This window comes from Sphaeramia orbicularis, chromosome 3 (genome assembly GCF_902148855.1).
Source record: "Sphaeramia orbicularis chromosome 3, fSphaOr1.1, whole genome shotgun sequence".
In the NCBI taxonomy this organism is placed as follows: Eukaryota; Metazoa; Chordata; class Actinopteri; order Kurtiformes; family Apogonidae; genus Sphaeramia; species Sphaeramia orbicularis.
In genome coordinates this window covers 34,743,258-34,767,813 of record NC_043959.1, presented here as the reverse complement: position 1 = coordinate 34,767,813, position 24,556 = coordinate 34,743,258, and the positions used below count along the sequence as shown (strand labels likewise).

At 38.6% G+C, this 24,556-nt stretch overlaps 3 protein-coding genes across 3 annotated transcripts; 2 read left to right on the top strand and 1 right to left on the bottom strand.

The window, feature by feature from the left end:
* The first annotated feature begins 2,815 nt into the window (after window positions 1–2,815).
* LOC115417236 (aminopeptidase Ey-like) lies at window positions 2,816–14,050 on the top strand. The gene is given in 23 exon segments (XM_030131250.1): window positions 2,816–2,859; window positions 3,643–4,013; window positions 4,157–4,748; window positions 5,790–5,932; window positions 6,416–6,555; window positions 7,318–7,444; window positions 7,566–7,720; window positions 7,802–7,915; window positions 8,228–8,371; window positions 8,554–8,619; window positions 8,705–8,770; window positions 9,399–9,571; window positions 9,682–9,761; window positions 9,852–9,985; window positions 10,074–10,129; window positions 10,211–10,358; window positions 10,593–10,684; window positions 11,760–11,820; window positions 11,822–11,871; window positions 12,701–12,868; window positions 12,976–13,116; window positions 13,251–13,333; window positions 13,433–14,050. Coding segments are annotated over 21 exon segments (2,724 nt in total). The 5' UTR covers window positions 2,816–2,859; window positions 3,643–3,994; the 3' UTR covers window positions 13,306–13,333; window positions 13,433–14,050.
* A 5,076-nt stretch (window positions 14,051–19,126) lies between these two features.
* Window positions 19,127–22,815, top strand: LOC115417185 (aminopeptidase N-like). The gene is made up of 7 exons (XM_030131194.1): window positions 19,127–19,265; window positions 19,399–19,538; window positions 20,459–20,585; window positions 20,707–20,830; window positions 21,398–21,508; window positions 22,108–22,275; window positions 22,761–22,815. Exons 1-7 carry the CDS (start codon window positions 19,142–19,144, stop codon window positions 22,813–22,815), a joined length of 849 nt encoding a protein of 282 aa, XP_029987054.1. The 5' UTR covers window positions 19,127–19,141.
* A 352-nt stretch (window positions 22,816–23,167) lies between these two features.
* LOC115436822 (mesoderm posterior protein 2-like) lies at window positions 23,168–24,116 on the bottom strand. The gene is made up of 2 exons (XM_030159775.1): window positions 23,391–24,116; window positions 23,168–23,269 (listed from the first exon to the last, which is right to left on the bottom strand). Exons 1-2 carry the CDS (start codon window positions 24,075–24,077, stop codon window positions 23,183–23,185), a joined length of 774 nt encoding a protein of 257 aa, XP_030015635.1. The 5' UTR covers window positions 24,078–24,116; the 3' UTR covers window positions 23,168–23,182.
* Window positions 24,117–24,556: the final 440 nt, after the last annotated feature.

Sequence of the window (24,556 nt, the reverse complement as noted above, 5' to 3'; positions counted from 1 at the left end):
TAAGAAATTCACCCTGACTTGCTGTTGGTAAATATGCCTTACAACCCCTATTCCTTATTCCATAAACTCCATTCCATTTATTACATGTGGAAAAGTAAAACAGATAGCAAACTATTTTCATTAATGTTTTTTCAGTACTCTAGCAGCTGATGGTTCAAGGTGGGTACATGAACTGATAGGAGGTTTTATTGACCTTTTATGACCTGTTTAAAGTTGAAAATAGTTAAAAGGTTACATGTTGGTTGATTAGGTTTACATATTAGTTGACTAGTTAGAGGAATAGTACACAGAATGTGCAAACAGTTATACAACAGTCACTGCAATATAGTGTCAAGTCATTGAAAGTTACTATTGGGGGTGAAAATGCAGTGTTGATATTCCAAATTATCAACAATGAGAGGATGTCACATACCATAATGCTCTCACAGCTACTATATCACTGAATTAATGCTATGTGTCCACAGACTGTATCCCTCATTGAATAAAGTGTGAGGCTCATTGTTTGATGTTACACACATCTGTGCTTGTTATTATCAAGTTTTCTCAGTCAAATAAAAAAAAACTCACAGCCAATTATTTTGAGTCAGTCAAAATAAGTGTCTCAAAATCTTCATGTAGGTCACTGTGAAAGTTTACATTATAGCTCTGTTAGCTTAGCTGTGTTTTTAGACAAAAAACAGCCAGAGGAAAACCACAAATCAACTCAGTCTTCTGAACAATTTGTGTTGTCAGTAGCTGCACTAAAGATCTGTTTGGAATCATCCAAATAAGACCAGAACTGTCACAGTTTAGTCTGAACCATGGATCAATAAACAGTGAATGTAGCATAGCGGCATAACTGCTACAAATTTTAGACGTTCATAAGCTTCATGATCAAACTCAACAATGTGCAAACACTATGATTTTAACATCAAACTTTTTCTAAAAAATGTTTGGTTTAGAGCCGTGTTCAGTGGAGACAACACAACAGTACCTCTACTTTGTATCAGATTATCTTTTTTTTTTTTTTTGAGTCTAAAAGTTATTTCTTAAGGGTTCTCTTCCCATCTCATCACTTTCTGATGCTTTGGTCAAAGGCTCCATGGTGTTTGTTTTCCTCAACATGAGAGAAGGGTAGAATGACCCACTACTCTGTCCAGCAGTCACATAAATCTGCCGGCCCGTCAGTGTAGACTGATTCAGTTCATATCTACAATCCAAAGCAGTCTTTGGCATAACTTCAGGATTCTTTATTCTGAACACTCTAAGGAAACTTTTAGGTAATATTTTAGTATTTTAAAGAAGTATAACCTACAGCCCCTTTAAGTGTCAGCACATTTTAATTGTGGAAACCTCTTTTTTCATTTTGGGTGATTCACAGGCGATCAAATTGCATAAACTGAATATGATTTTTTTTAAATTTTCATTGGCCTGAAAATGAGAATCACTGCTTCTTTGTTACCTTAGAAAAAAAAAAGTTACACAAACAAATGGACACACAATCTGACATCTTGCGTGACTATGTTTTGACAGTCGCTCAGAAACTTAGTCAACTTCTGTTTTTTTTTGTTTTGTTTTGTTTTTTTTTTCTTTTATAGAGATGGCATGTAATGTGAAGTTTGGATTATGTTACTACCTCTAGCCCCTTTTCCACCAATATTTACTGGAACTTTTGGGTAAAAGAATTTCTGGTAACCTGTGTGGTTTGTGTTTCCACCTCAAAATTCTGGAAAATGTATTCAAATCAGGCTTGGTTGTTTCAAGTTGCTGACTCAAAGTCCCACTGAATTTCTTTTGAACATATTTGCTAAATACGTACTACAAAGTCCAGGCTCTTTTCAGTTTATATACCAAACATGCTTCAAAGAACATATTGGGATGGACAGACAGATTATTGCAATGCACATGTGGGACTGAGCCGAATACACTATAAAGTGCGTCGTCCATCTTGTATCACTTCTTGAAGTTTCTCTTCTTTTGCTCCATTTTCCAAATGATCAAAACACGTGTGTTACACCAATCAGCATTTTTTTAGCACACAGCCCCGTCCGTCAAGAATTCCAGGGAATCTGAAAAATCTTACCCCCTACAAGGAACTATTTTCAGGAAAAGTTTGAGGTTGAGCGAAAGTTTATTCTCAATTTTTCACAATCCTGGGTAAAGTTGTAGTTCCTGTGGAGGAAAAGGTGCTAATGGTTGAGTGTGAACCAAAGGACATGAAGTTATGCCTAAAAGTGAAGTCAATATGCAAGTAGCTTCTGTGAGTTTGATCACAGTTTAAAAAATCTCTTTAGTCTAAGATTTTTAAGCAAAAATTCTGCAGTCAAATTTGTTTGTACTGTGTTATAATCATTCAAAGACATGTGTGACTAGCCAGCAGCTAACCTCTTCAAAGGAGGGTACTGTTTATGTTGTGAAATATATCAATAAAGGTAAGACAGGCAAGTTGGTTTACTGCATGAATTCTAAAACCCAATGAAACTTACTTAAAATTCAACGACTTAAAATAAACTTTCTCTTCTTTTTGGTCCACAGTAGGTGTGGCAGGTTCTCTCTGGTATTATCCATGCATGTTGTTTGGTGTCACTTGGGCACACATTTATATCCATAAAAAAATATCCTGTGTCTTACAGTAAAATGCTATTAAAACATTTTACAAGGCAAAGCACTTTTCATAATGACCGTGTACATTGTATGTTGCAAAGTTCTGCAACTCAACCTTTTGCAAAAGTGGGCACTACAAATATTGCTTGCCCAAACTTGTCTCTTCTCGGAAGCATTTTAATAGAGGTCTTACACTAACACTAAGCACAGCACCAAAGAAAACGCTGCTTTAAAAAAGTGAATCAACAATCAGCAGGGAGTGGAGCTGTGCATCCAGTGAGTCAAAACTATCTGACTAAACTCTATCTTACTAAAGAAGTCCCATACAACTCTTAACAGTCGCTTCACTTTCTAAATTTCTTTTTCTTTGTTACTGTCATAATTTTCCTCTTACTTACATGTTAACACAGTATGTAGTTCTTTCACTTTCAGAACTGACTTGCTACTTTAGTTTTAAGGTGACTGTGGGAGTTGATATTTTTACATCACCGCATACCTTACAATATAAAGACCGATTTCAACCTAGATGGATTTAATAGATAAATTGTGCATATTGCAAATGGCTAACATAGCAAGATGAAAACATGAGGAAAAAAGGAGACTGAACTCGACATTGTAATGTTTATGTTTTGTTGTTCTGTTGCTGTCTTTGAAAACTTATTTGCATATTGTTGAAATATTGATTATTTTCTCACACATTGTTTAATTTACTTTATATAAATACTTTAATGGGTTCCACATTACAATAATATGATGTAATATTAAGCCAGCTTTGCACAGGGACAATAAGTAATCCTGCAAATGGAGACTCTTTATATTTCAGGTAATTGTACTTTTCACTTTTGTAGAAACAAAACTTTAGCATGTAATGATGTTTGTATGTTAAGTGTTACATTCATATTTCATCTGCTCTGTGTCTGCTGACAATAACCTCCCCTTTGCAGAAAGCAGATGATTAATCATACAACCTACAATTATTACTCCTGTTGTACAGTTTGTAAATTCTTCCTGAAATGCTTAGAGACCAAAAAACGTCATGTCTGAATGTCATGGTTGCAGGAATTCTACTGGTCTACAAGCAGCAAAGACAATATGCCCCTCCCTTCCACACAATGAATATATTCTGTTACTATTGGACTGTTTTCAGCTCCTATAATCACAAAATTTAGGGACTGCCAAAAGTTCATGTAGTTCTGTAACTCATGTTGAAAACATTTCATTATGCAATTCTTACTTCTTTACTATCAGATGGCTAGTTCTGTATACAGCTGACTTTTTCAAAGAGCCCAGTAACACACACACAGATACACACAAACCCTGGCTGTGGAATCGGACTGTATTTCAACAGTCCTGAATCAACGGAGACTACATAAGCCAGCTTCAGAAGGGGGCCTCTATTCAGAGCCATTATATGGGTGTAAAGTTCAGAGGTAAGGCAGCACTCTTATCTCAACTTTTACAGCTCTGTGTTTTGGACTTTCAGCAGGCCAGGTGATCAGTCATTAACGAAGTCTAACAACAGTGGGCATAAATAGTAATCAGGATCCCCGTTCTGTCTTCTTCTGTGGTGCAGAGATGGGGAAAGGCTTCTACATCAGCAAACCCGTAGCAATAGCCTGTGTGGTTATAGCCATCGCAGCAGTGTCCACTATCATAGCCTTGTCTGTGGTGTATGCCCAGGAAAAGTCAAAGAGCGAAGTGATACCCACTCCAGACCCCAGCAACCCCCCCTCCACCACCCCTTCTGTTCCAAAGGAGCCCTGGCAGCACTACAGACTCCCAGACTCCCTCCTTCCTGTCTCCTACAATGTAACCCTGCAGCCCTGGCTGGTGCCTGATGCAGACGGCCTGTACATCTTTAAAGGACAGTCAACAGTGGTCTTCAGATGTGTGAAGGAGACAGACCTCATCCTCATTCACTCCAACAAGCTGAATTTTACCTTCTTTGGGAAATACCATGCTGAGCTGAGGGGCCTGAATGGAGCTGCTGCGCCCCCCATGACAAACTCCTGGCTGGAGGTCCCAACCCAGTACCTGGTGATCCAACTCAGCAGCATGTTGAAAGCTGAGAGCATGTATGAGCTCTACACTGAGTTTGTTGGGGAGCTTGCTGATGACCTTGGAGGATTCTACAGGAGTGAATACACAGAAGATGGGGTGAAAAAGTATGAAGCTCTTATTTATACTTTTATTTGAATAATTAAGCTTAGATTTTATGACACAGTACATATATGCATTTACTACAACAATTCTATAGGAATCGCAAACCATGTTTAATATTTAAGATAAAATTTAATTAGATATTATCAAATGTTAAAACAATCAAATCTATTTTAATCAAGCAAAAATAATTTAACTTTTGTTTTCTTTTTCCAATCTTAAGTATAATATAGAAAAAGAACTAGTCTCACCACCCAATCTCACAGGAGTGAGACAATTAAATTGTAACTACAAATATATTTTATCATAAATGTAGGCCTAATGCCAGTTTACTTCTTTTTTTCCAACATAAACTACCAAACTGACTTAGGCTTATCAGCAAGCATGAGTAAACTTCTTTATGGTTTAGGTTTAGACACTGAAAACACTAGATGAAGTTTAGGGAAAGATACCTGAGCATTGTACAGAAAATTCAGTAAAGATGTGGTAACCTCCCCCAGAAATTCACAAAAATTCGCAATGCATTCATTAATATTTACAGCATGCCACAGTCTTGTAAGAATTGCGTTGTTTCTAGACAAATTTCAGTTAATACATACAAAAGACCATTTTTGTACCCTACTGATAATAGCTATTCAAGGGCCAGCTACATTCACCTCTGGGCCCTTGGACCAGTGGTCCCCTCTATCCGCTCCCCTGACGCTATGATGTAGGGTAACGGAAGGCTGCATTGAATAGATAATAAAATGACACCAGTGTCAGGCAGATTCTTTCTAGTTGCAGTCACGAATAACCATCCACATGAATGCACATATTACACCACTTGAATTCAAGTCAACAAAGACGCGTCCTTACAAGCACAAGACATGCTAATACTTGCGTTCACACCAATAAACTCATAAAATCATTCTTGTAAATGGTAACTACTATTATCTTGTAAGAGAATTAAAGACATTGTGGGCACAAAAAATTACGCAACACCATTTACTCATATAACAAATACAGGTTCAGTCTCTAATACTGTTTTTGTTGTTTGCTGTTCTCAGAGTTCTGGCCACAACTCAAATGCAGCCAACAGATGCCAGGAAAGCTTTTCCCTGCTTTGATGAACCTGCTATGAAAGCTGTCTTCCACTTGACTCTCATTCACCCCCATGGAACTGTGGCTTTGTCCAACTCCTTGAACTACGGCAAGTTCTTATTTCACTGTTTATCAGAATCACAATCAGAATCAGAATACTTTATTCATTCCAGGGGGAAAATTATTGTGTCACATTTGCTCCATGATAGAAGAGAATAGAATACAATACAGTGCCTTTATTGCCATTATACATATGTGCAATGAAATTAAAAGAGACAACTCTCTAGTGGTACGTAGTGGAGAACAGTTTAAAAGAAAGAAAAGTGTAAATATATATACAGAATAAAAACAAGCATGTCACCAACCATTCAAGTATAATAAAAAAGTAGCAGGAACAAAATAATCAATACAACAAAAAAAGAAAAAAAAAATAAAAGAATTTATAAAACTAAACATATGTGAAGTTCATTAGTCCAATTCTCCCTCCTTATAGCCTTGTAACTTTTATTGTCCCACAGATGTACAGTAATAATCACCCTCTTTTAAACATTTGCATCAAATCTACTTCTATTTTCTGCCTTTCATCACACAGAGCCTGTCAATGTCACTATAGAGGGCCAGAATTTAACCCAGACAAGCTTCAGACCCACTGAGGTCATGTCAAGTTACTTGCTGGCATTTGTTGTATGTGAGTTTGACTACATCAGCTCAGTCTCAGATACAGGCGTTTTGGTAAGTATTTATGATTATTTCTGTTATGATTATATATTTGTGAAACACAATAACATATTGGCAAAATATCTTCTGCAGGCATCCTTTCAATTCCTTAATTCAATTATTTACTGCTCTGCTGACAGGAAAAGATGATTTGAAGGTAACAGCAATAATCATGGAGAAGCATAGAACAACTGAGAACCAGAATGGCACACCCAAACAGCTGTTCCTAGTGTGTTTTTTTAGTATGACTCCTGTAGTTTGGTTCACACCCAAGAGATAAACTGATCTTTTAGAATATTGTACACTGCTGTAGATTAAAATTGTATAAGCAGCATGTCAAGTAGTTAAAATGAGTTCAATCTTAAACATCTACAGCAGTAAAATGCAACATACACAGTAAGGCAGAAATAATATTAACTGAAAAATATTATGTAGTGAAATGTGTACATAGGTCGTTTTACTGCAGGAGTACACTTGAGGAAATAGTTACATACTTTTATTTAAGGCTTACAATGCAGAGCTTTTACTTTTAGTCATGTCCATTCAGTGTGGCGTTAGAACTTTTACTTATCAAACACTCCAAATGCATTTTTCAGAATGCCAATAAAGAGGTCTAATATCAGTAATCCTTCATACAAGCCTACGATTTGCCTATTTTAGGTGATCAGTGACATGACTCATTGGTTGCTGTGCTTCTTTGCTGCCCTCTGCTGGACTCACAGTTCAGCTCAGGTCTCTGCTTGATCATTATTACTTACTTAAACTACTTGTGTCCAGATCAGGATCTGGGCTCGTAGGAAGGCAATAGCGGAGGGCCAGGGAAACTATGCCCTTAACAAAACCGGACCAATACTGTCATTCTTTGAGGATTACTATGACATTCCCTACCCACTGAACAAGTCAGGTAGGAACCACTCAGATATCCAACACAGTCAAAGTGAATTAGTTTTTGTCTTTATACTGGTGAAAATGCGCTATCTGTTGTTCAAATACACTGACATGAAATGTCCTCTGATGGGTTTTAGATCAAATTGCTCTGCCTGACTTCAGTGCTGGAGCCATGGAGAACTGGGGCCTGATCACTTACAGAGAGACTGCCCTCCTATATAATCCTAGTGTGTCCTCCAATGGAGATAAAGAGTGGGTGCTAACAGTCATCGCCCATGAACTTGCTCATATGGTATAGTAGTAAAAACTTGTCTAAAAACCATTGACAAGTCTGATTGCCCTATAATTCACCAACATGAAACTGTCTCCTCAGTGGTTTGGGAACTTGGTGACCACAAGATGGTGGAATGACCTGTGGCTCAATGAGGGATTTGCTACATACGTTTCCTATCTTGGAGCCAACTATGGTGAACCGACATGGAATTTGGTCAGTTTTGATTTCTGCTGGACATCTCTTAGTGAAACGCATCCAGGCTAAGGATGTACATCAGTACAGTAAATTTACTCCTTTACTACCACCATACAAGACCAATACTGAGTAAATATAAATCACCAACATAATTCATGTACTATTTAGCAGTAAGAAAATGGTTATTTTGAGAAAACTGTTAGTTGAGGGCGTAGCGATTGTAGAATATGGTCATGCAGCATAAAGTAAATAATGAGCCAGTATGTATGCCACTAAGCAACCAGACGAGATGATAAATATTCAGTGTGTGCCTTTTTGTATATTTTCCAGAAAGATTTAATAGTTATTAATGAGATAACTGGTGTAATGAATGTGGATGCTTTGGCCTCGTCCCATCCCCTGTCAACAAAAGAAGAGGAGATCCAGAGGCCTGAGCAAATCACCGCGCTCTTTGACTCAATCACTTACAGTAAGGTGCAGTATGAGTACATTTTTCAAGCCTCACAAGCAAGATTCTGACCAAACAAAATACATAAAACTACTTTATGTACTTTCATCATAATTATGTAGTTGCAAATATAATCCCTGATCTTTAGTAACATATGTCAGGTTTTCATGTCTTTGTAAAGTTCATGTCCAACTGTGTGTCAATACAGGGAGCTGCAGTCCTCAGGATGCTGTCAGAGTTTATCACCGAAGAAGTCTTTACCAAAGGGCTCCATGTGAGTCAATTTACTAGCTTATATGTTTTGTAAAATACAAAAGCACAAAGTGGCTTTAAATTGTACTTCACCCATCTGTCTGCAGTCATACTTGGATGAGCACAAGTACAGCAACACTGTCTACAAAGACCTCTGGGAGCACCTGCAGATGGTAAGATAGAACCACTGTGTATGGAATGAAATAGCACTGTCGTAGTTCACTTTGGAGAAAAAAAAAAACCTTTCTGACAAGATAAATGGGTCTTTATTTCTATACTTTAGTCCAAACTAAGCTAAGCTAATTTTCTGCTTAACACCAAACTCAAAGTAAATGTTCAAGTAAATAAATGAATAAATAGCCATGACACTGGCAAGAAAAGAGTGTTTTTGTTTTGTTTTTTACAAACTTTTAAAATTACACATTGCAGGTCAGTGTATAATATTCCTATTACTACATCCATCAATTAACTCAAACATTTTTACAATCATTAGCAATGACACAAAATGATTCTGTGCATAATTGTGATTTGTTTACTAATAAAAGAAAATTAAAGTGAAACTACACAATACTTAAAATTGTTCTTGAATGTACATCAGAGGCACATGGAAAAATCTTAAGCTAAATGCTTACAAGAACTAAATCTGTCCACCAAAATCTTTTGACTACGATTGTATTGTGAAATCTAGAGATTATTTATAAGAATTTATGGCACAATTTGTAACAAAATATGCTTTTTTGTATAAATTGCTCTGTGGCCAAACTGCTCACTAAAAATTCTGGTTGAAATTCCTTTCGTCAGGCAGTGGATGCAGCTGGCATTAACCTGCCTGAGTCTGTGGAGGTCATCATGAACCGATGGATCCTCCAGATGGGCTTCCCAGTGGTCACCATCAACACCCAGACTGGAACAGTCACCCAGAAACACTTCCTATTAGACCCAGACTCTCCAGTAGACAGACCCTCTCCGTTTAAGTAGGAAGTCTTTTTTAATTTCTCATGCAAATATCCTAAATATGCTTTCAGATCTCACCTGCCCTCTTTGTGTCACATTTAATTATGTGCCTTTTTGCCGATAATTCCAGTTATGAGTGGATTGTCCCCATCACATGGATGAAAAGCAGCAGTGCACCTGAGAAACAGTACTGGCTGGTTGAAAAAGAGGGTAAGATTGATTCAAGGTAGAGGTTTTACAGACCCTAACAATCCCATCACCACCGCCACTTTAAATGCATTTCTACTACCACCCACACAGGTTCAAACCCTGAAATGATCAATGGTGCAAATGAGTGGTTGGTCGCTAACATTAACATGAAGGGCTTCTATAGAGTTAACTACGACTCAGAAAACTGGGAACGTCTCCTCACCAAAGTGGCCTCTAGACCTCAGGTAAATCACCTGCAAGTCAACATTGAGTTGTAAGCCTAATTCTATACCGTTTCTAAATTTCTCACAAATCACCTTGTTCACTTTTTAGGATGTTCCTGTAATCAACCGAGCTCAAATCATAGATGATGCTTTTAACCTTGCAAGGTAAGATGTATTCATTTATTAATTTGGGTTAAAAAACTAATAAAAGAACACACTCAATAATAACTATATGTGCATTTTTAGGGCAAAGATTGTGAACATAACTCTGGCCCTGAGGACTACCACATTCCTCAACAAAGAAGTTGAATACATGCCTTGGGAAATGGCCCTGAGCAACCTGGGCTACTTCTACCTGATGTTTGACCGCAGTGAGGTGTATGGAGCTATGCAGGTTTGCTTGATCAATTTATAATTCCAAAGCTCAGAGACACATTCTTGTTAATAGAAATTCAGTTATCAGACAAACAAAATCTTGACATATTTGGGTTTATAGTAATAGAACAGAACACATAAATAATATTGTTAGTTAAATTATAAACCATTAGTTAATAACTTTCAGTAGGCTATGATATGTTGTAAACCCAACAACACTTTGGTTTCATGGCTATGTATTTTCTCTTGTCAGGCCTACCTAAAGAAACAAGTCACCCCTCTGTTTGAACACTTTAAAGATATCACTGCCAACTGGACTAAAATCCCTGAAAACCACACTGACCAGTAAGTGTTATGAACCAACACGCTGCTATTTTAAATACTTGTTTTTCTTTTATTTGCACATTATAATGAAGTATAATAGATAGCAAAAAATGGGAAATTGAGTTTATCCACTGCTGTTATCCAAAGCACAGCATTTTTTTTTACGCTATGAACATCGAAATCCGCCCACGCTGATTGGGTATTTCTGTAGAATATTGAAAGGTTTCAACATAACTTTTTAAGTGCCTCAAAATTATTTTATTATACAGTTTATTACTATATAAATAAAAATAAAATGAAACCTGGATTTAATATACACTGATCAACCACAATGTTGACCAATGACTGGAAAATGTGTGTGAATTTTAATGATCTCACTACTATGGGAGCTGTCAGTGGGTGGCATATATTAGGCAATGCTCAACCTTGAATACCTTGAACTTGATGTGCTGGCAACAGCAAAAATGGGCAAGAATAAGGAACTGAGAAACAATGTAAAGTGGTTAGTACCTACCAAAAGCGGTCTAAAGAACAACAACCAAATCTCAACCAATCCAGCATCTATTGGAGCAGCACATTATTACCGCCTGTCTGATATTATGTAGGTCCTAAATTGTCCACAAAAAATCACTCAGACCTGAGGCCTAGACTCCCCCACACCTTTGAAGGTATGCTGTGGCAGTAGGACCAGGATGCTAGTATCCCTGAAGTCCTGTAAATGGAGAGGTAAGGCCTCCATGGATTTATTTGTCCAACACCTCCATACATGCTTCATTGGCCTGAGATTGGAATATCTTTCCTCAGTCCATTTTTGGTCTGTACTAACCATTGCAGACCAGAAACACCCGACAAGACCTGCAATTGTGGAGATGCACTGATCCAGTTACAATATGATCCTTGTCCAAGTCACTCAGTTCCTTACATTGGCTACTTGGCAACGCATCAGCTTCGAGGACTACCTCATATATCCAATCTCCGGTAATATATTCAACTGTAATAAACTAATCAATATTATTACCATTTCTCCTGTCAGTGGTCAGAAAGCTATGACTGAACAGTGTATGTTTGAAGTATCATGGTGTATTTTCCTCTCCAGGTACAACCAGGTGAATGCTATCTCCACAGCGTGCATCAGTGAAGTCAAAGGCTGTAAGGAGCCTCACCACTGGCTGGTTCAGAGACTGGATGAAGAACCCCACTAACAACATGTATGTCCACACCAACCTCATTCGTTGCATTTCCATAATGTAATTAATTTATGTAGGTCCTATTTTAACTCTTTTAACCTCACAATATGTGTGAAAGTGTGTGTCAAATGGCGCAGGCTGCTGAAGACATATCATTATAACTATATTGCTCCATTACAAATCATTTAGTCACTTTAAAACACTCAATGGCATTGGCATACTGCAGTGTTTGCAGGTTGTAAATATCTAAAAATGATGAATAAACCCCACAGTTCTAAAATATGTGACAATTTGTGATAATGTAGGCCAGATACGACATTATAATTTGTGGTAATGAGGTTTTGTTTCCATGGAGCATAAAACCATACACTGCTTAATGAAATAGCCTATATAGTGAGGATAGTCAGAAATTTCTTTATGCCATGAAGGCTAATTATTACTATTATATGAGGGAGAGTCAAAAAGTTCTCAGACAAATGTAATAAAAGTTTTATTTTATTTATTCATTTAACAGACCTCTTGCCTTGAATTTCAGAGCTCCAGCTGCTCCATTTGGATGCCACTCTGACTGAATTTGGTCTCTGAGTCAAACTGGTAGATCCAAGTTTCATCCCCAGTGACATATAGCGTTCGTCTGAGAACTTTTTGACTCTCCCTTGTATTACGTTATATTGTTATTCTGAATGATCCATGATTCAGACCTGTAAGGAAATGAAAAGTACATGGGGGTTAAGCCAGATTATCCTCCTCCACTGCTTTAATTTTTACTTCTTTCTTCACTGCCTGGATTCCTCTCTAACTCTCCTCTCCAATCACTCTAACTTGTTGCCAACTTTATCAATCTTTTTAGGATTCCTGCCAACTTGAGGTCCACAGTCTACTGCAATGCAATTAAAGCAGGAGGAGTGGAGGAGTGGGACTTTGCATGGTCTATGTACAAAAACGCTACCATCGCCGCAGAGGCTGAAAAACTGATGTCTGCTTTGTCCTGTACTACACAGCCCTGGCTGCTGAACAGGTCAGTCACACTGACATCAAAACAAACCTGTGTTCTCTTTGGATATATTTACATTTACTTACGTATTGGACATTGGAGATAAGTGTATGTTCGCGTGTATTTTTCAGATATCTGAAGTATAGTCTGGACCCAGAAAAGATCCGTAAACAGGACGCATCATACACTATTGTTAGCATTGCAAGTAACCCCATTGGTCAGCCTCTGGCTTGGGACTTTATCAGAGCCAACTGGGACCGCATATACAATGAGTGAGTTTTATTGGAGTACAAGGTTTACGTGTGGTATTACATATGTAACATGTCAAAAATTGGTGATTTGTTGCTGGTGAGGAGATTAATTTAACAAGTGCAATGTTTCATGATGGCCATCTTGGTTTTTTCAGGTATGGAGGTGGAGGAATGTCTTTCGGAGGACTAATTAGTGGAGTGACGTGTTAAGTTCTCCACAGAGTTTGAGTACCAACAGGGTACAGGTATCAGTAATGTTTGTCATTCCTTTGTTTTGGTTTAATTGTACTCTACATGCACTACATCCTAATAATTCCCTTCCTGTTTTCCTTTCTAGCTTGTGCAGTTCAAAGACCAACATGCTGAAACAGCTTGGTTCAGCCACTGCATCTCTGGAACAGGCACTGGAGCGTACCAAGGACCAACATAAAGTGGGTGGACGAGAACAAGCAAGTTGTGTTTGATTGGTTCCTCAGTGAAACATCCCCTTCACTGTAGTAACACAAAAAACACTGTCCATTTTTCAAATGCAGGGTGTTCTACTTGCGTCCTTCCAGCTATAACCAAATGTATCATTACATTTAATGGGTGTGAGCTTTTTACTATGATGTTTTGATAGAAAAAGAAAAACCTTTTTATGAAGATACCAAAATGTAGTTTTGTATGTGAGGGATTTCAAGTCAGACTGTCAAGTGTACACTGTAATCCAGATTATTTTAATGTCAATGAGGATACAATTTTTTATGTTATTTGATACTAAAATCTAGTTTTGTATGTGAGATTTGATGTTACAGTAGATGTAATGCAAGTCAGACTCTCAAATGTAAACTGTTATCATCATTTTAATCTAAATGAGGATTTCACCTGTTCAAGTAAGTAATAAAAAATAAGATTACCATAAAAAATGTTGTATGTCACACTCACTGGGCTGTCTGCTCATATGTTTGCAGGTTTTGGGGATAAAATAAAGGCCTTATAAACATCAGGAAATGGTATTTACTTTTTTTAAAGAAAGTTGTGTACATTGGTTGTTTTTGAGTGCAGTTCATTTGTTAAGTGACAAATGCCGGACAGGTTCATAATAAAGGCTATAAATATAATTTAAAAAAAAAAAATCATGTTCCAGATAACCAGAGTAGAACAGCTCCAAGTAAATGGACAACACACATTACCCATTGGCAAAATAATAATATAAAACATTTTTCCTATGTGTCTCATGTTTCTATGTCAGGGGTGGCCAACCCTGGTCCTGGAGAGCCACAATCCTGCATGTTTTAGATGTTTCCCTCTTCCAGCACACCTGATGGTCATTATCAGGCTTCTGCAGAGCTTGATGATAGGCTTATCATTTGAATCAGGTGTGTTGGAAGAGGGATACATCTAAAACATGCTGGATTGTGGCTCTCCAGGACCAGGGTTGGCCACCCCTGCTCTATGTGAATAGTTATGAGGCAAAAGTACCAGCACCAGAGTATAATCCTGAACCAGACTTTTGAAGGTCTCAACCACTAGCTTTTTTTTTTTAAAACACAGGATAGAAAAGGTGCTAATAGTTCAGCTGCTGTGTCTCAGTGGAGGTCTTCCCTTAAAGACTTTAGAGGGGATGTATGTGCTCTCTGTTCACCAAATAGTACTAAACAATCACTGTGTTTGTGCAAAAACATAGACGATGGAGCCTGGCACCTGTATGATTTCATTTGTGTGGTTTGTAAAAAATTTTATCACAGGAATATTACATACAGACCATTCTATTAAAGTCTGAATTAATTAGAATTACACAGGGAATGAAGGCAAAAGCATTGTGTTCATAGTTAAAAGTAGTGTTTATTCTGCTGTGAAAGCTTGATAAATATACAATTCTTTATGCAAACACAAATAGAAATATTCAAATATATACAGTATACATGTAACAATAATAACAAAACCTTGAAGGTTTGCCCTTATAGTTAGAGTCCATTAATGCAAATGAAATATAATTGAACGTTGGAAACCATGTGTCTCAAAACTGTCCAGGGAAGACCGCATTCTGGAATTGTTCCTGTGGCATCCAGTACTGTTCACTGGTGAAGCAAAATCTACAAAAGACCTGAAGAAATAAAATAGATGTGGGTTAGCCATCTGATATATTCAAGCAAACATTTCTCAGACATTTCTTCAACACAACTAATGGGACAGTCACTAATGAGAGACATTTTCTTACAGATACTTCACAGTAAGACAGCAAATTTTTCTCACCTCTCTACTTGTTTCGCAGAATGACCATTCTGTATGATGTGCACAATGTGTTTGCAGTGGATGCCCTGGATTCTTCACTCCCACTGTTCCGTCAAGTATAGGAAGTTAATACCATGGCTCAGATCAGCAAAATGTTGTTTAACACTATATTCTACAGCAGTGGTTCCCAACCTTTTTTGGCTCGTGACCCTATTTTAACAACACAAATTTCTTGCGACCTCAGACATTCAAAACGGAAACATTTTTTCTCTTGGAGATGTCTTAGTGTGGCCAGGCAGGTGAAGAAATCTTTCCATTCTCTGTTTGGTTTGGTTTTCTGACTGCGACTGTGTCCGGGCAGATTGAAGTGTAGTAGCACACACGGTCACATGATCAGATCAATCAAGATATGCCCTCTCAGATATTATATCCTGCATTTTACTTGAACTTGATTTTTATAAGGAAAAGTGTGTGGTGTTTCAATTATAATGAAATATATATTGCATGACAAAAACATATTATTTATTAATAACATACGTTTTTTATCAATTACCAGAAATTTCAGGCGACCCCGTTTGAATTCCAGGCAACCCTACGTGGGTTTAAAAAACACTGTCCTACAGCCAGGTCTGTAGAAGAGGTCTTTTCACAGAATTTCAGACACATAAGCTACAATATTTAGTCATCTCTCCTCCTCAACATTGTTGTATGTATCCTGTTTAGACACATAGACACATGCTTTAAAGAGTAAGGCTCCCTTTTTCAAAGTTTGGTGTCAAAATTTGTTTTCAGTTTACAGTATAACTCAGTTTTAGTTTATATTGCTGAAACTTATGAACTTACCATTTTGATCTTACCCAATCTCACACCACCAGGGCCTCATATTGTTTAAGTATTTTTCTTTCCTAAGATCCTTTCCTGTTACGAGTACTTAAAACCATCCACATTCAGGTGGTTTCTCTGTTGAGTTGTACTCTACCATCCCGCACTATAGCCACACCCTGTGAACTGCAGTTGACCACACAAGAAGGGGGTGCTTTGGGTTCTTCTGTTAAAGGTAACACGCAAATTTACCTGTCCCTACTGAGCTCAACGCCAAACTAATAATAACAAAACAAGTCACTTATATTGGAATGTCTGAACAGGACAACCCAATAAAATACAAGGTGAACTGAAGTTTACTGAAACTATAGCAAGAGAAAGATGTAGTACATGTATTTGAGCCTTTACAAAACACTGTTTCAGCTATTTATATTGAGGTGTCACAAAAGGACAAAACTCCTTCAAAGTAGGATATTCCCTAAACCAAGAGAAATGACAATAAATCCAAATTAACACAATAGTGCCTTTTAATTAAATGAACAACCCCCTGAAAATAAAATTAAACAGCAGAATGGATAGATCAAGATTTGGCCTTTACATAACTGACTTTCAGTTTATAGAAAAATTGTTCTTTTCTTTCAGGCAAAATTGACAGTTTTCAATATCATAAACTAAATTGTACCTAAATGTTACTTCCACACAAACCCTTTTCAACCCTTAACTTTAAGTAACAGCTGGCCCACACATAGGCTGTACACCCTCTCCATAATAATAAGAGTTGCAGGCCTGTATGTACCTCAGGTGGCCGGAAAAAAATGTAAAAGCACGAATCAGAAAATTCAACTTACAAATCAGAGTCCCAGTCCGAACCAACTCCGATGGACACAGTTCAGCAAAGCGGGCTCCTCCACCTAGCGTTCAACGGCATCAACGACTGACATTAGCGGCTAATGCTAACAGCAACTCCGAGTCCTCAAACTAGCTCTCTGCAGGTAGTAGCTTCTTCCTTTTCAGAGTAACTCCACAAGAACACTTAACGACACTCACCACAACTAGAGTTGACTAGGATAAGTGTACAGCACCGAATTAACCCTGTTTGAGCAATTACACATATAAGCTAAATGCTAAAAATGCAAGCGGCTTTTTAAGCTAATCGCCCTGTGCTGTCTCGGCCCCTCTCCTGTCAGTTAGACCACAGGTAGATTTCAGACCACCTGAACTGACCAGTCAACAAAACAAACAGTTTATCTACAAAATACTGTTGTCTAGTCTAGTGCTATACATGGGTAATTTAATACAAAAAAGTATTAAATTACAACATATGCAATATTTTAAGTTTGTAAAGGTGTCTTATTTCCTAATTGCAATATTTGTCTTTGAAGCAAATTGCTTTACATGGTATTTACTACCTTATATTTGGATTTGCTTCATAGAAAGTTAATATTTAAGCAAAAATGACTAATAGATGTTAATTTTGTCCGCAGGGCTTCAGTTTTCAGGGAGCAGCAGTGCTCAGGACGCTGTCAGTTTCTCTCTGAGCCTGTTTGCCTGAGGACTCAGTGTGAGTATTAACTCTGATAGAAGACATCATCACATAATCACTGCTGCCACTGTGTGTACACATCAGCCTGAGGGCACTGCGACAATTCATCTAATGATTAGTTACTAATGGTTACTCCTTTATGATTGAACTCTTGCTATTTGCAGGGTTTTTTTAGATTCTTGCACAAAAGAGGTACAATCCATGACATCATTGGTATCAAACCACACACTACACAGTTCACTGTTGGACTTCTGGGACCATCTCCAACAGGTCAGTTCAATAAGAAAGTGTTCAGACAAACTTGTGGCTCATCCAGTTTCAGCCAGTAGACCAGTAATGGCTCTGATTTTTCCTCAGGCTCTTGACAACACAAGCACAAGTTTAGATTTATTCCATAGTAAGCACATGAAGTAAATATTTTTAAAAACTTTTTCAATATAACAAAAAAGTTGCCAGTTTTACTTTACCAGTGAAGAAACTTTTCCAACCTTAAGTGTACAGAAAAAGAACTTTTCTCTCAGTCCTATCTCACAGGAGATGCATTCTAATGCAATTCAGTTCTAACTACTATGATATTTTATCACGAACGTTATGCCATTTTATTTCTTTTTTCTCCAGATAATCTGCAAATTGATTTAAGCATCTGGGATCTTCTGGGCCCTTAAACCACTCAAGGGCCTCCTCTATCTGCTCCCCTGCAGCTATACTAGAGTAACAGGCAGTTGCATTTAATTAAAACCTCACCTCAAAACCCTCCTGTTCAAAAAGGCTTTTTGTCTCCCACCTGACCTGGGGCCACCACAAACTGATTACACTCTATGTATTCATCATAAAATACTCCATGTGTCCCCCCCCCCCCTCCCCCAGTCTCTCTATATCTCTATCGCTCTCTCTTTTCTCCTCCTTTACTCTCTCTCTTTAACCCCAACTGGACAAGGCAGACAGCCATCCTTCAGGAGTCTGGGTCTGCTTGAGGTTTCTGCCTGTTAAAGGGAAGTTTTTCCTCACCACTGTCACCAATCACAAGTGTTTGCTCCTGGAGGATTCTGTTGGGTCTCTTTAAACTTGATTTGATTCTGATTTGAGTTGATAAAGCTCTTTGTGACTCTGTCTGTGAAAAGTGCTCTATAAATAAAATTTACTTACTTACTTAAAAATGACACTAATGTCAGGGAGGTTCTTTCTAACCATCCTCACAAACAAGCATGTTATACCACTTGAATAAGTCAATACAATATATTACAACCATAAGACGACCTGAAACTTGCCTTGACACCCATAAAGTCATAAAAAATTATTCTTGTAAACTTCTGTTAGCCAGTAATGTTGGTAGAGAGAAATAAGTGAATTGTAGAAAAGGTGAGCAGAATAAAAAATACTCAACTCCACTTCTTAATATAAAAAATACAGGTTCAGTGTTTAATGTTTTTATTGTTTGCTGTTCTCAGAGTTCTGGCCACAACTCAAATGCAGCCAATAGATGCCAGGAAAGCTTTTCCCTGCTTTGATGAACCTGCTATGAAAGCTGTCTTCCACTTGACTCTCATTCACCCTCATGGAACTGTGGCTTTGTCCAACTCCTTGAACTACGGCAAGTTCTTATTTCAGTGTTTAGTGAATCATTTCCTTATGTCCTTATAACTTTTATTTTCTCACATATACAGTAACCCTGTTTTAAACATTTGCATCAAATCCACTTCTGTTTTGTGCCTTTCATCACACAGAGCCTGTCAATGTCACTATAGAGGGCCAGAATTTAATCCAGACAAGCTTCAGACCCACTGAGGTCATGTCAAGTTACTTGCTGGCATTTGTTGTATGTGAGTTTGACTACATCAGCTCAATCTCAGATACAGGCGTTTTGGTAAGTATTTATGATTATTTCATCTTACAGTGTGAAACACAATAATATATTTGGCAAAATTTCTTCTGTGCTTATAATTTCAATTCGTTTGTTTAGTTATTTACTGCTCTGCTGATGGGAAAAGATGATTTGAAGGTAACAGCAGTAATTATGGAGAAGCATAGAACAACTGAGAACCAGAATGGTACACTCAAACAGCTGTTCCTAGTGTGTTTTTTTAGTATGACTCCTGCAGTTTGACTCACACCCAAGAGATAAACTGGTCTTTTAGAATATTGTACACTGCTGTAGATTAAAATTGTATAAACAGCATGTCAAGTAGTTAAAATGAGTTCAAGTTTAAACATCTACAGCAGTAAAATGCAACAAACACAGTAAGGCAGAAATAATATTAACTGAAAAATATTATGTAGTGAAATGTGTACATAGATCATTTTACACTTGAGGAAATAGTTATATACTTTTACTTAAGGTTTAGAAAGCAGAGCTTTTACTTTTGGTCATGTCCTTTCAGTGTGGTGTCAGTACTTTTACTCATCAAACACTCAATGCATTTTTCAGAATGCCACTGAAGAGGTCTAATATCAGTAATTCTTCATACAAGCCTATGACTTGCCCTATACCAGAGGTCACCAACCCTGGTCCTGGAGGGCCACTATCCTGCATGTTTTAGATGTATCCCTCTTCCAGGACACTTGATGGTCATTATCAGGCTTCTGCAGAGCTTGATGATAGGCTTATAATTTGAATCAGGTGTGTTGGAAAAGGGATACATCTTTAACATGCATAATAGTCGATCTTGAAGACCAGGGTTGGTGACCCCTGCCCTAGTTTCCATGCTTCTTTGCTGCCCTCTGCTGGACTAACAGTTCAGCTCAGGTCTCTGCTTGATCATTATTACTTAAACTACTTGTGTCCAGATCAGGATCTGGGCTCGTAGGAAGGCCATAGCAGAGGGCCAGGGAAACTATGCCCTTAACAAAACCGGACCAATACTGTCATTCTTTGAGGATTACTATGACATTCCCTACCCACTGAACAAGTCAGGTAGGAACCACTCAGATATCCAACACAGTCAAAGTGAATTAGTTTTTGTCTTCATACTGGTGAAAATGTGCTATCTGTTGTTCAGATACACTGACATGAAGTGTCCTCTGATGGGTTTTAGATCAAATTGCTCTGCCTGACTTCAGTGCTGGAGCCATGGAGAACTGGGGCCTGATCACTTACAGAGAGACTGCCCTCCTATATAATCCTCCAAAACAGCATTTCCAGATCTTATTGTTCCTAATGTCAAGTGGTTAGTACCTACCAAAAGTGGTCTAAAGAACAACAACCAGATCTCAACCAATCCAACATCTATGGGAGGAGAACATTATTACCACCTATCTGATATTGTGCAGGTCCTCCTTTTACCACAAAAACAGCTCAGACCTGTGGCCTAGACTCCACCAAACCTCTGAAGGTGTGCTGTGGTATTAGGACCAAGACATTAGCATCAGGTCCCTGAAGTCCTGTGACTGGGGACTCCATGGATCTTCCACAGATTCTCCATTGTCCTTTCTCAGTCCATTTTTGGTCAGTACTAACCACTGCAGACCAGGAACTCCCAATAAGACCTGCAGTTGTGGAGATGCTTTGATCCAGTCTTCGCCATTACAATATGATCCTTGTCAAAGTCACTGAATTCCTTATGTTTTTCATTTTGCTGCTTCCAACACATCAGCTTTGAGGACTAAATGCTCACTTGCTGCCTGTTATATCCGACCCAGTGAAAGGTCCCTGTCTCCTGTCAGTGGTCAGAAAGTTATGGCTGAACAGTGTATGTTTGAAGTATCATGGTGTGTTTTCCTCTCCAGGTACAACCAGGTGAATGCTATCTCCACAGCGTGCAGCAGTGAAGTCAAAAGCTGTATGGAACTCACCACTGGCTGGTTCAGAGACTGGATGAAGAACCCCACTAACAACATGTATGTTCACACCAACCTCATCCTTGCATTTCCATAATGTAATTAATTTATGTAAGTACTATTTAACCCTTTTAACCCCAAATATGAATGAAAGTGTGTGTCAAATGTCACAGGCTGCTGAAGAGAGATCATTATAACTATATCGCTCCATTACAAATCATTGTTTAGTCACTTCAAAAACACTCACAGCACACAGTTTTAGAAGATTGTAAGAATTTTCCGTTTTAAAAAAAATAATGATGGCTTTTATGTCTTCATGTCAGTAATGTAGGTAAAATGACATTATAATTTGCAGTAACAAAGTTTTATTTCTCTGAACCTAAAAAAACACACCCTTCGTGCTTATTAAAAAATAAAGTAAGAATTAATCAACCGTTTATTAATGCTAAAGAGGCTGAGATACAATTATATTACATTATATTGTTATTCTGAATGATCCATGATTCAGACCTGTGAAGAAATGAAAGGTACATGAGGGTTAAGCCAGATTATCCTTCTCCACTGCTTTAATTTTTACTTTTTTCTTCACTGCCTGGATTCCTCTCTAACTCTCCTCTCCAATCACTCTAACTTGTTGCCAACTTCATCAATCTTTTTAGGATTCCTGCCAACTTGAGGTCCACAGTCTACTGCAATGCAATTAAAGCAGGAGGAGTGGAGGAGTGGGACTTTGCATGGTCTATGTACAAAAACGCTACCATCGCCGCAGAGGCTGAAAAACTGATGTCTGCTTTGTCCTGTACTACACAGCCCTGGCTGCTGAACAGGTCAGTCACACTGACATCAAAACAAACCAAACGCTCAGTGCATGAGTGTTAGCTCTAGAATATAAAGGCAGCGCATTTGCTCACTGAAAAATGCACAACTGGTAAAGATATTAAGATAAAGGAAAGAATATAATAAATAGTATAAAATAAGAAGTATAAATAAAAAAATTTTTTAAAAATTCAAGTTGTGGATAACAACAATAGAGCAGCTCCAGGTAACGGGACAACACAGAGTACACGTTGGCGAAGGAATAGTATAAAACATTTCTTTCCTATGTCTCTTCAGTGACTTGTTCTGGTAATGTGTGAACATAAAAAAGCTAGAATAGCAATGAGGCAAAAGTCAAGAACCAGCACCGCTATTGGCCATTATTTAGAGTTTAATCCTGGACCAGGCCTTTGGGGGTCTTTACCACTAGCTTTGTTTACACAGGATAGAAAAGGTGCTAATTTACAGGTCCTAGTTCATCTGCTGTGTCTCTCAGTGGGGGTCTTTCCTTAAACACTTTAGAGGGGATGTGCTCCCTGTTTAGCGCCTAGTACTGGTGACAACCACTGTGTTTGTGTAAGGAAGTAGACGCCAGAGCCTGGCTCCTGTATGATTTAATTTGTGTAGTTTGTAAAACTTTTATTAGAGAAATATTACATATACACCATTTTATTTACACCTGAATTAAGTGAGTTTACACATCGAATGAATACAAAAAGCAGTGTGTTTGTAGTTATAAATAGTGTTTATTCTGCTGTGAAAGCTTTATAAATACACAATTCTGTATACAAAAAACACAAATGAAAATATTAAGGTATATACAGCATACATGTTTTATAATAACAAAAAGTAGAAGGTTTGCCCTTGTATTTAGAGTTCATTGCTGCAATGAAAATTGAATGTTGGGAGCCATGTGTCTCAAGACTGTCCAGGGAAGACCACATTCTGGAGTTGCTGCTGTGGCATCCAGTACTGTTCACTGGTCAAGCCAAAGCCACTGGAAACCTGAAAACAGAAAAGAGATGTGGATTATTCATCTGAAATATTTGAGCAAACTTTTCTCAGAAATTTAAAAAACATGAGCCTGTACTAAAGCGCTTTAAAATCCTGAACCAAGTGTACATACTTGATATGAATGCTGCAGAGAGGCCAGCTGGTCTGGGCAGGCTGGCTCTGCTGGGCTTGTGGTGCCATCGGCTGATTCCTGTACATTGTAGCTGCATGATGACTGACCCAGCATCTGGCTGATGCTCTGAGGTTGCTCCACAAAACCTGAAGATCTTCTCTGTTCCAGCATCTCCTCAGTGAGGCCCAGCTGAGCTGACAGGTAGGAAATGTAACGGATGGTGAGGCGCAGGGTCTCAATCTTGGTAAGGGTCTGTCCGGCCGGTGCCACTGAGGTAGGAAGGTACATCCTGAGGTGATGAAGAGCCTTGGTCAGATCCCTCATCCTCAGCTTCTCCCTCTCGCTGGCTGTTTGGCGCTTCTTACCGGGGTACCTGGACCTGGACTTCTTGGCGGTGGAGGCAGCTGGGGATGATATGGAGCAGGGTAGAGTTTGAGGTGCCACTGCTGGGCTGCTGAAGATGAAACAGTCCAAAGCATCTGCTTCATATCTGACAGCGGTCAGTGAGGTTGGGGAGAAGCAGAAAGAATCCACAGAGGAGGTGGGAGACAGGCTGCTGCAGGCGCTGACGTAACCCGGGTCTGAGGCCAGAGGATCATAAGATTTATCCAGAAGAGACTCACAGTCAAACAGGAAAGAGCTGCTGTCCTCCTGGAGCTGGAGAGGAGAGCAGTAGGACATGTCCATGACTGCAGGAGCAGTTCGACGTGGCAGCAGTAGTTCTGGGAGCTGATGGTGTGTTGCTTGGAGGCAGGTAGAGGATAGTGAGGAGGGACGTGCAGGCTGCTCCATATATGTGGAGGGAGGTGCGAGGTTGCACCTCTGGTAGCCACCTCTGGTCCTGAGAAGCTCTGGGAGCAGGGCTGACACCTAGGCCAGGGGGTCTCATGGGAAACAGGCCAGGTCCAGGATGAGGTGCGACCTGGCAGCTCGCACGGGCAACTAGACAGATTCACACCATGAGCCGCAGCCTGGGAACATGACCCTGCCATGACACGGACTGTACCTGAGTCACAGGATGAGTTTTTGTAGTTCTGAAACTTTTAGAAGCTTTTATTTTCTATTTTAGCTGGAAAACAATGAAAAAAATGACCAACACAATCATAGATAATCAAATTTTAGCAGTTACAAATATAAAGGCGGACAAAGGTGGATTTTCTTTTTCA